This window comes from Toxoplasma gondii, chromosome VIII (assembly GCF_000006565.2).
Source record: "Toxoplasma gondii ME49 chromosome VIII, whole genome shotgun sequence".
Lineage (NCBI taxonomy): Eukaryota > Apicomplexa > Conoidasida > Eucoccidiorida > Sarcocystidae > Toxoplasma > Toxoplasma gondii.
Window position 1 is genome coordinate 133,468 of NC_031476.1, and position 11,909 is coordinate 145,376.

Sequence of the window (11,909 nt, forward strand, 5' to 3'; positions counted from 1 at the left end):
TCTGATGTAATGCTACAACGATTCTTTGGATCACATTGCGTCTCGCCTTTCAAAGAGGCTGTGTTGTACCGGTGTTATCCGTCGCCTACTTACGTTTGAGAGATTCTCGCGAGACGTCGTTTCAGTTGCTCTTCTCAGACGACAAAGAAGCACTGGTCGCTAAGAGTGACACGCCGGCAAATGCGGTTTTGCGAGTTCCCCAGTCGAAATTCAGTCTTTTCTACGCAGAGCTGCCGCCAGACCGCTTCCATCTGAGCCGTGTTTTTCCGGAAAACCAAGACTTTTCTTTTCGCACAGAAACAACGAAATATACCTTTGTGTTCTTGGCACTACGCGAAAACCGGAACTCGACTCCGACGCAGATGTGGTCGCTCCACCCACCTAAAATGTGCATGTCGGACTGACGTTTAACCGCTACTATACAGTCCTCCGAAACGCAGTTTTCTCTCGCACGTTCGGGGTGTAATGTCTGGCGCTCGAAGAGACACGAAACACTTCCGTTGGACAGCGAGACGTCCCGCCTTTCGCTTGCCCGTCTGTGTTTACTGGGTCCGAGTTCTGTTGTCCTGTTCACGACCATCGTGTCTCTTTCAGACCCCGAAAAACCACCGAGGGGCTGGCGTACCGTCTCCACGAACTGTTTCTTAGTTCGCTTGTCAGTGCTTGCGTGCGGAACGTGGCATGAAAGCAGAAGGGGAAGTTTTTTCTATTTCCCCCACCTACGGCACTGCCTTTTGCTTCCGAAGGGAGCGAGGCCGAAGCCTCTGCGCCTCTCCCCAGCCCCGGCTTGCCGCTGAGAGAGGGCAACCCGTGACTGTGGAGACAGTCTCGTCCTCTGTCTTTGAGCTCGCAATTCATGTGGGCAATGCAGCGACATGCCTCGACAAAGTGCAAAAGCGAAACCGGTCGAACACCAGACCAAAGGGCAAGAAGAGACCGAGACCGGTCGGAAAAAAGCGGCTCAACATACGAAACACAGGATGACGGAAAAGCCGAAAGAAAGAGAGCGGCGTCACGCGCCGACGAGAAGCACTGGAGCCTCGGGATCCACGCCGCCCACAAATCCCGTCTTCCAGCTGAGAACAAACGGGCATTTGAATTGCCATTTCTCTTCAGCGCATGCGGCGGAGGCCCCCAGCTGCGGAGCCTCCAACGCGCTTTCCACCGTGCTCAGGAGTTTCGCCGTCTTCACTCTCTTCCTGACGTTGCTGGAGTTCTTCAAGTCTCTTCAGACACGGCAAAAGTTCCTCGTAACGCTTCGACGCTTGGCTGAACGCGACACGCTTCAACTCTTTGTCATCGCGCAGCAACTGACGACTGGTGCTGTCAGCTCCTGAGTAGAGGAGACGCAAGCCATCGAAACGCGCTCGAGGAAATCGTGGAAAGCAAACTTCAGAGAGAAACGGGAAGAACGCAAAGTCGGAAACACCGTTTAGGGACAGATAGAGAGACACAGGCAGATGCTGTTCACGCAGATTCATACAAACATATCTGTATCGATATAAATCTATATAAAGTTTATACACACACCAATCCGTTTATCTACGCAGGCACATCAACTGTTCATACAGTTATGTAGCTACCGAGATGCACTGTGTAGATTCGTGTAGGTGCCGACCCTGGACTTCTCCACAGGCTACCTAGAGTGTTTTGTCTCGGGATACAGAAGAGACAGAGAACGCCCTCCTGTGTGGGGTCGGGAAGGAGTGAGGGGTCGTGACAGCCTGCGGTGTCTGAGCAGCTAGCGCATCAAGGAATTCCGGAAGTTTTACCTTCTCTCCGTGCCTCGGCAACCACCAGCTCGATCCAGTGTTGCTTCGTCCGCTCGAAAAACGTACGCAGCGTTTCTCCTTCTTGAGGGGTCTCATCAATGTCGTGTAGGCGATACCGCTCCTGTGAACGCAAAGAAAGATTTCCACGCGAAGAAAAACTGTTTCGCAAAAGCGCATGTCGTTTCCTCAGGGACAGAGCAGACTCGACCCTTCCGGACCAGCAGCCACGGACGCTGAGTGTTGCAACTTTCCCCCTCTCTCCCAGTAACAACGTTGACGTTTTGTTGAGTCCCAGATCAATTCGTTAGCAAGGAATAGGATAGCAGTGAAGACGCTCGAGCTCAGAGCAGACTCATCGACGGCCCAGGCTGGAGAGTGCGTGTGTCACCCAGCATGTCAAAAAGTCATGTCAGCGGTGAAACGCTTCTCTGTACCTTGAGGTGCTCGACTTCTTCTCGGAACGACTTCTCCACCTTCTTTTTCTTCCCCTCAGCACGGTGCGCCTTCTTGTTCACTGGAGTCTCTGCATGCGTTTCCGTCTGCCTCGCCTCCCGAAAGCCGCCCGCGTTCCCCTGGGGAGAAACAGGTTCCGCTGTACTGGTTGTGCTTTGTGCGTCACCCGCAGAGTCGAGAGGCGTCTGAGCCTTCTTCTTCTTCTGAAGAGAAGCGGCCTCTGAATGCACAAGAATTGGCGCCTCATCTCCTGACTCCAGCTCTCGCTTGTCTTCTCTGCTCTCGTCCGTCTCTGCATCCTCCGACTCTGACGGCGCATCCCGTCTCGCAGGCGAGAGCCGAGATGCCTCCGACGCCAACCGCCGCACTTGAGCCTTCCTCACCCCCTCTCCGTCCTCTTCATCTGAGGACTCGAAGTCGGACTCTGAGGAACTCGAGGCGCTCTCGGAGCTCTCTGAGCTCTCGGAGCTCTCGACGCTCGAGCCAGCTTCCGAATCGCTGCTGGACTCGCTCCCGTCTTCGTTGTCGTCGCCCAGCCACTCCTGCTGGTCCATGGTGCCCGCCAGGACGCGCTGCCAGCGATCTCTGAAAAGAAAAAGAACAGTGCGAAGTGGAAACACTCGTCGATGGCCAGACGATCTACGCGCCCCCCGTCGCTTAGCTATTCTCGTACTTCAGGAGGTATACCACCCCTGCTGCGTCGGTGCCTGCGCTCTCAAAGAACGCACACAAATGTAGACATATATATATATATACATATATATATATATATATACGCACATATATGTATACATATATATATGTATATATATGTATCGTGTCCTTCTCGCTTGTGGACTCGAAGTGAGTCTGTCATTTTAAGAGACGCAGTTGAGTTTCTGAAGAAGACGACAGGCAGCGTGGAGACACCTGCCTTCTTCCTTGAAGCTCGTGACAGTCAGCTGCGTCTTCTTGCCGGCTTTCCGCCACCTTGCCAACTTGGAGATCCTCCCGACGGCTTCGAAGCCCCCTCCGTGCGAGCTGTTGAGCGCCGCCGTGAGTCTCTTTCTCTTTCCAGGAAAATCCTTCGGAGACGGCTCCGGAGGCAACGCAACGCCTCGGCGGTGGAAAGCAAGGAGAAACGAAAACGACTCACCGCCTGCTCAGATTCAGAGTCCAGCAGTCATCCAGAGTCACTTCTTTGTCGTCGACTTCCATAATGCCGCCGTAGAGCACAAGTGAACTTCCTCTCACCACCAGATGGCCATGCAACCTTGGAAGCGGTGTGTCGCCCCGAAATAAAAGTTGCGCTCTCCCTTCAGCTGCCCGAACTCCCGCAGCAAGAGCCGAGGAAGAAGAGGAAGAAGAAGAGGAAGAAGAGGAAGAAGAGGGAGAGACGGGGAGGTCGTCGCGCTTGGCATCTGCGTCCAGCAAGGAGCTCTTCGGGAGGACGTTGGAGACGACAGAGCGGCCAGAGGCAGTTGGGTCGGTCTTCTTCTTCGTGCTGCTCCGCGCCCGCTCCGAAGCGCAAGAAGAAGCGAAGGCCGCAGAAGAAGAGGATGACGAGGAAGAGGCGGCGGAAGAAGAGGACGAAGAGAACGTAAAGGACGTTCCAGAGTCAGAAGAGGCAGAGGACACCGGGGGCGGTGCGGCAAAGCCTGGGGGTGGAGTAGCGTCGTACAGCCGCATGCGGACCAGGCGACCTTTCTCGTCAAAGTAGGCGAAGGAATTCTGCAGGGAAGAGTCAAAAGAAAGCGCAAAAACACGCAGAACTCCACGGGAAATCGATCAAGAGACACCTCCGACAAAACGAAAAGCCAGAGGAGACCCGAGTAGGAAAAAACGATCCTGCCCTCCTTTTCTCAGAGGCAGACGCTCGAGTGAGAAGCCTTCCTTTCTCTTTCGGACATCACCAGCGAATGCGTCTTTGAGTTACTCTCTGCGTTCACATACCTGCCACTCATCATCTTCTTCGTCTTGAGCATCTTCTCGTTCTGTCTTGTCTCGGTCCTCCTCGCTGTTCTCGTTGTCTCCTAAAAAACGCACAGAGGCAACAAAAGTTCAGAGCTGTCCACTCAAGAGCTTCATCACCACCAGCCCACCGTTGCTGTGCGTCGGGCCTCGGAAAGAAACGACTGCTGGACCTCAAAGTTTCACGAAAAAGATTTTCAAATCCCCCAGACAAACGGGCAGACGAGAAGGACGACTCTGGACTCTACACAGTCCGAACCCGACGCCTTTGCAACGATCCTGCGAGTATCCTTCGATCTTCGGAAATCCACCCTCGAACATCCATGTCCATACATTCACCATCCACCCTAAGGACATCAACTCCTCTATTTCGACACACATATATATACACATATATATACACATATACATGCATATATATATATATATATATATATATGCTTATGTAAACGTCAATACCTACACGCATGAATGTTTGAGTGGAGAGAAAAACAAAGAAACGAGTGGTCTAAGTGCATATGTAGAGTTGCTCTCTGTTGGAGCGTTTTCGAGGCCTCTCGGTGGTGCTGCATTGTTTCCACCTTCGTCAAAGAAAGAAACACCAGAGTTGCCTAGGAGACGCTGCTGAAGAACAAACATTCATAAGCGCATAGGTGTATATAGTAGAACCCACACACCTATATATATATATATATATACTTGCAGTGAGCTTTGTACCTGCATGATTGCGTATGTCTCTGTAGCTGTTCCGATATCAGGAGTATTCTTTGATGCTTGAATAATGTAGACATAAGGAGGTGACTCTCAACGCCAAGCCTTATTCTGGAGAAGACCCCCTGGGAGCTATGATTTGAGGCTTCACAAGAGACGCACCTTGATTCGCCGAGGCAGACTGGACGCGTTTCTGTCGGCCTCCCTTGGGCTTCCTTTCTTTCTCGGCCTTGAGTGTCAGCTCGTACCAGCGTCTGAAATAGCGCAGAACAGTGGCAAAGTATAAAACAGGGAAAGACAGAGACATGCGTTCGCGCGGAACGCGCAACACAGAAGTCACCGATGGGCGAGCTCTGCAGCGAAGTTCCTGGGTCTTTCCATTCACCGAAATCCCCAGAGAAAAGAGCGTTGAGACAGGCAGCAGATCGCGGACGAGCACCTCTCCAGCAGCCTTGGAAAACGCCTTTTTCCCTTCAGTTTGCAAAAAAAGAGACCTGGAAATCCTCGCTGAGGTTCGCAGAAGAGCACAAGGTTGAGGTCTCAACTGTTGAACAAACGACGACAGAGAGACGACCAAACACCTCAGAGGAAGGCGAGAGTCCGACGACGCACGAGAGGGGAGAGAAGACCTTTCTTTCGCGAAACTCCAAGAAACGCACTTTCGCTCAAGGTCGAAGGAATACAAATCGTTGAAGAAAGTACTTTTCAACTTGACCTGGCCGTCGTCGTCGTCCGCAACTCCGCCGAACACAATCGCCGAGTGTCTGTACACTACGCCGGACATGCCTGAGACAGCGCAGAGCGCAACGCTGAAAGAAGCAGGAACTGTGAAGACGCGTTAAGAGAGACAGAACAACGCGTGGACAAGGAAGGCTCAAAACGCCTCGGGAAACGCGAGAAGCCTCCACGAAGCACCGAAACTTGCAAGCGGGTGCACTCTCACGGCGGCGTCCCTCCTGCCGCCGAAACTCGCTTCTCCCCATCCCCTGCTTGCTCAGAGAATTTCTGTTCTCTCGACGGAAGTGACAGTGAAAGAGAATCCTTGACTCTCGTTTACTCGGAAACACGAAGCCGAGACGGTGCGAAAAAAAGGAAGGGGAAGGAGCACACACAACGAACCTCGCATGCGAAGGAAATCGAGAATGGTAAAGAAAACTACCAGAGAGAACAGGCGTCTCGCAGACAAAAGGGATACGAGAGCGCAGACACGAATGTCACAGAAAAGAGGAGGCGGAGAATCACGAAACCATGAGAGGAAAAAGGAATGCTGAAGACAAGAAGAGGACGCAAGGGAACGTCTTCGAGGCAGGGGAGGTTTTCAGCAAGGAGGAAGCAAGTTACACAAGAATGTTTTAGAGCGAAACAAAAACAAGCAGAGCTGAAGGGAGATACAAAACATGAGAGAAGGAGCGCGACACAGGAGAGAGACGCGAGGCGGAAAAAGACAAAACACTTGCCTCTTTCTTCATCTCGTTCGCACCTGTTCGGGGAGATGGCGCGGCTCCGACATTTCGAATCTTCTCCCAGGTGGGGACTTCTTTTCTCGGGTCCGCGATCAGAGGCTTCAAGTTCAGAATCCACGTATCCTAGCGACACAGCGAAAACGCACCAGGACAGGCCACCATCCCTTCGAAAGCAAACGTGCGACAAACGCTTCATCCACAAAAAACTCTACATGCATAAACATTCGTAAGCTTATACACAAATACACACATATATATGTATATATATATATATATGTATATATATGTATATATATATATATATGCATGCATGTGTGTACATTTGTAAATGCATGTACGTTTGTGCAGAGATACAGACATTTAGAGATTCGTTTGTGTATGATGATGAATCCGAAAACACGGGGGCAAATACATGTTCAGTACGCGTGTGTAAAAACATTTGCATATACCTATGCATATATGTGTATGTATGTAGACATAAATGCCTGCACATGGAAATATACATAAAAACATCTACATGAATTCGTTAACATACAGAAATATATATATATATAAATAATATATATATATATGTATATATATGTAGGTAGATGTGACTAGGCATGAATTGAGTTGCATCTTGAGCTGTAACTTGATGAAGAGACTTGACTCTGATTACCGTGAACGTTTTTCCTTGGACTTTCTTTGCAGTGTCCTTGATTTTCGCGAATCCGCCGTGCATGAAAACAAAGTCGCCCTGAGGGTAGGCGAGGAAGAGACAGCCGGATCGCGCACAAGGCACCGCGGCGTGAGGCGGAAACTCGACGCGGCGCCACCTGAAACAAAGGAAGGCGAGTGAACAAACGGAGCGCGGATCTCCTCAGAGAAGAGAGAGGGAAGAGGGGCAGAGAGAAGGAGAGAAGAACAGAGAAAAGCAGAGAGAAGGAGCAGAGAGAAGGAGAGGCAAAGCAGGAGAAGAAGAGAGAAGACGTGGAGAGAACCAGAACGCTTCCTGGGAGGAGCCATTGGAACGTTTTTTCTTCTCCGCACTTGTTGTCGTTGAAGAAGTAGATGTGGAGATCATTGAAATATCGCGTTTCTCGCGTAGTATCATGGAAGCCACCGAAGACGAGCAGCATGTTTCGCCACAGGGCCTGCGAAAAAAAGGAAGCCGGGGAAAACCAGATCTCCTCCCCCAGGACAAAGAGATTCAGGAGTTGGGACTTGCATAGACACCATACCAAGATGCGAGGCAAATACGCCCCGCAAGCGGTTCTGAAGAGAGGAAACGGAAGAGAGAGGAAGATTAATCTAGGCAGCGATTTATATAAAGAGTGAGAGGGAACTACAGAGAACGAGACAGAGAGAAGGAAAAAGACAGGGTGAGAGACAGACAGACGACTAGCGAGGTTTCGAGAGACAGATCGAGGGAGACAAGGCGAACGAGCCACAAAGGAAGGCAGAACTCACGATTCGATGGCCACTGCGAGCCTGCGGGACTTCGGTGGCGTTCGCAACTTCCAGCTTGGTCCAGACGCTCGTTTTCACACAGAATTTCCAGAGATCCTTGAAGTGGAAGAACTGATAAAATGTGCTGAACTCGCCTCCAAAGATGTAGACATGGTCGCTGCGAAAAACAACGAGCAAGACAGCTGAAGAACACAGCTCAGGTGCACATTTCCAGGGAGAAAAACTTTGAAAGAAATACCTCAGCGATACAGCAGCTCGCCGAGCGCGACGCGAGAACGGAAGAACAGAAGCAAAGACGCCGACGGCTGGCAACGACCCCCAAAACGAAGAGAGAAGAAACAGAGGGACGAAGCACAAAGTCAAGGCGTCTGTCGTTTCTCTCAAGCAACTTGTTGCGGTAAAGCGTTTACGAAAAACGACTTAAATTCGAGTACTTTGTGGCAAAGTACTCGTCAAACTTGGGAGCAGAAAGGAACGCAAATCGAAGCAGGCGCCTATCAGAGTTGTCCGGTCACGAACAGGGCCATTTTACAGATTTTGACACGAGACTACGCCAGCAACCCTCTGCCGCCGCCGTTCTCTCCCGGTTCAAGAAGGAACCGAAAAAATCCAGAATACTGCTTCTCTCAGCATATCCAGGCGAATCCCCGTCTTCCGTATGTATACATATATACATATAAACAAATATATACGTATAGATATATATATATATATATATAGAGAGAGAGAGAGATCGATGTGCCCTACACCTACAGGGAAATAAATGAGCATACACAAACGTAAGATACATGTAAGCAAATGTATATATATATATATATATCCTACATTTACGTGAAAATAAATAGGCATACGCAGACGTAACTCACATGTAAATACATATAGATATATATATATATATAAATATATAAATATATATATATATATATATATACATAATATATACATATATATTGGAAGGGGTTTCGAGACATACTTGTAGAAGACTGCCTGGTGACTGCAGCGTGATTTGGGCATGAGGGGCGAGGTGATTTGTCGCCACTCATTTTTGTCGAAATTCCACCGATGGAGATCTCCGAAAACCTGGACGCGCTGGCCGTCGTAGCGTTCCCCTCCAAACATCAAAATGTCCTGACTGCAGAGACGCGAGAAGAGCCGCAGAGGAACTGCGCAGATGAGGAAGGCGACGAAAAAAGGAGACGAACGGCGAAGAACGCCAGACCAGAAGAGCGAGAGAGCGATACAGGAGATAAAATCAGAGAAGAGAACAGAGGAGAGGTATACGAGGAGCAGCGGAAGGGGAGAGACAAGAGGAAGGACAAGACAAACGAGACGAAAGAAGAAGGGGGAGAAAGAAGGGAGGAAGGAAGTTTTCTGCGAAAGCCGAGAGGAGGAGAGACAGGCGGAAACGCAGGATAAGAGAAAAGGTTTTCTCCAAACAACAAGACTTTGCGTAGAACCAAGGAGCGCCTCTACGTAGTCAGAGAGCGCGCAGGCAGAACGAACACAAGAAGAAAACGCACGGAATGCAGACAGGAGAGCACATAGGAAGAGAGAGAAGAACAGGACTGCGACGCGTTCTCGTGGAGAAGAAGGGTGGAAGAACAGACGCAACATACATCAAGTGGAAGCGAAGCAGACGACGAGCGCCAGCAGAAGACGCCGCCAAGAAGGAAGAGAGATACGAGAGAGAAAGGCAGACTAAGAAAAGGGGACGAGAGAGAAAGAAAAAACGGACTTGGGCAAGACTGTGAAGGATCCGTGTGCCCGGGGGACAGGCTGAGACGCATTCTGGATGACGACGGCATTGACCGCAGCTCTGTCCTGGTCGATCTTTTTGATCAGTTCCTCGATGTCTTCTTCATCCTGAGGAAACGATTAGCAGGATACTCGAAACTCCGGGAGAGCACATGACGCAGAGCAGACTCCAGCAGCGAAAAATGGAAAAGGAAGAACGCAAACGACCAAAAGAGAACGGCGCTGGCGCGTTGGTGCCTCCATACACTCCTCCCCCAATCAGGTCCACCGAGCGACGACGCGCGCCACACAACAGAAAACAGGCATTTAAATGCACAATTCTACATGTAGAGAGCATATTAAAGAATATGCAAACATAATCCATACACGAATATGCATACAGATATATATATATATATATATATATATGTATGCAAGCTGTGACAAGTGTTTAGACTTGAGTATTGGAGACGAGTCGAAGGACGTACGTGGAGCCGTTCTTTGTTGCCCCTTTGTTTTTTTTGTTGTTCTTTGAGGCGCTTCTGGTTCGCTTTGTGTTCTTGTCTGAGGCGCTTCTGCTCCTTTGCGAGAGCCTTCCGGTTCTTCGCGTCCCCGGGAGCCTCCCCGTCTTTTTTCGAGTTCTTTTTCTTCGCCATTGTGTGTTGAAGAGAACAAGATGCAGACGAGCACCGGAGGCTGTGGAGGTCAAGGACGGCGAAGGAGAAGACCGGCTCGCGCAGAGAAGAAAGATCCAGTTCCCCTGCTGGCCAGGACAGAGCCGAGAACTCCGATCTGGAGAAACTCTCTACCAGCAATGCACAATAGTCACAAGTCTATGCCGCCCCTGAGGCTCACCAGCGCATTCTCACCTCATGCCTAGTAGATTCGCACGCAGAACCATACACACTCCTCATACAGACGCATGCACAGATACATACATATACATACATATACATAAAATATGGATATACATATCAATATATGTATATATGTATGTATATATGTATGTATATATGTATGTGTATGGTCTACACAAGAACATTTGTATTTGGCGCATGTATGCGTCTGCACTCGAAGAGGCACATGCAGCGACTCAAAGTCGGGTGACGGTTCGAGTTTTCGCGGAGCTGTGGAGCGTCGAGGCGCCGTCTGGGTCCTGTCTTTCTGCAACTGTTCCAGAGCGAAGCAGACGAGTTTCTGTTTTTTTCGGCGAAGCAACGAGACGAGAAAAGGAAGAGAAAATGCAGAAGCCAGTGTCCTGCGCTGCTGCAGAGGGTCGCATGCAGCTGCATTACAGGGTGGAGCCGGAGGATCTACTGCTCACTTGGGGGGAGACTCTCGGCTGCTTCGTGAATGTCGCATTAAAACGCCAAGTTTGCTTTGTTCCCGCTCTCACAGAACGGTCTTTTCGCGGCGCTCGTTCCTCTCCTTTTCGAGCCAGGGCGTTGCGCAAGAACCGCATGCAGTCTCCGCGAAAGTCGCACAGCGCCCGGCTTTGCGCGGCACACCGAGCTGAGTGCGCCGCGAGAAAACTCGAGACCTGAGAAACTCCGGAGACGAAGCAGAAAGGAGGGAGACCCTGTCGCTCTCCACCCTTTTCTGCTCGGTGTCGCGAAAACATACATCTCTGCCGTCTCCAGCAGCTCGCCGAGGTTCGAACGAAATCGCGAGAGCTCAGACAACGCAGAACCGTGGACGACGCAAGCAGGAGGAGAGACAGGAACAAGAGGAAAAGCGAGAAAGGAGAGGAGTAGAGGGAGCGGAGAAAGTCCAGAGGAGGAGAGAGAAAAAAGGAGGAAAAGAAGGAGAACATGCGAAAAGGAAAAGAGGAGAAGAACATAGCAGAACAAGAGAAGAAGAAGACAAGAACAAGAGAAGAAGAAGACAAGAACAGGAGAAGAAGATGTTGGTGGAAGGTCCTGTTTTTCTTCAGGCCTTCTGGATCGACACATGACGCCTTCTTGGATTCGGATTGTCCTTCTCCTCTTGACTTTCCAGTCGTCATTTCTTTCACCGCGAGTTTCTCCTTCCTCTCGGCTTCCTCTCGGCTTCCTCTCGGACTTCCTCTCGGACTTCCCCGCTCTCCAGTGTACAGACAATCGACGTTAGAGCCACTGCTCTGTCTCCAGATTTTTTTCTCTCTCGCCTCTTCCTCGCAACAGCGTCTCCTCCTCCTCGTCTCTTCTTTCTCCAGCTCGTCTCCAGTCGTCAAAACGTAGGCGTCTTTCGAATCTCGTCCAGTTTTTCTCCTCTCCTCCTTCGGGCCTCTCCGGTCCTTCCTCACCAACCTGTTGTTCGTTTTCTCCTTTTTTGTTCTCGTCTGTCTCTTTGCCATTTTCTTCGTTGCTCCTCTGCGTCTTCGGTGCCGAGTTTCTTT

General features: G+C 50.4%; 2 protein-coding genes across 2 annotated transcripts; both read right to left on the reverse strand.

The window, feature by feature from the left end:
• Nucleotides 1-1,112: 1,112 nt before the first annotated feature.
• TGME49_229290 (kelch repeat-containing protein) lies at nt 1,113-10,188 on the reverse strand (the record flags this gene model as incomplete). The annotated part of the gene is made up of 14 exons (XM_002367832.1): nt 1,113-1,333; nt 1,773-1,893; nt 2,207-2,810; nt 3,361-3,935; nt 4,158-4,237; nt 5,049-5,140; nt 5,546-5,672; nt 6,367-6,472; nt 7,008-7,164; nt 7,379-7,482; nt 7,799-7,955; nt 8,772-8,930; nt 9,534-9,661; nt 10,021-10,188. The coding sequence occupies 14 exons, from the start codon at nt 10,186-10,188 to the stop codon at nt 1,113-1,115; spliced, it is 2,799 nt and encodes a 932-aa protein (XP_002367873.1).
• A 635-nt stretch (nt 10,189-10,823) lies between these two features.
• On the reverse strand, nt 10,824-11,867 carry TGME49_229300 (hypothetical protein; the record flags this gene model as incomplete). Its single annotated transcript, XM_002367833.1, has 1 exon — nt 10,824-11,867. The coding sequence occupies one exon, from the start codon at nt 11,865-11,867 to the stop codon at nt 10,824-10,826; it is 1,044 nt and encodes a 347-aa protein (XP_002367874.1).
• Between the last annotated feature and the right edge of the window lie 42 nt (nt 11,868-11,909).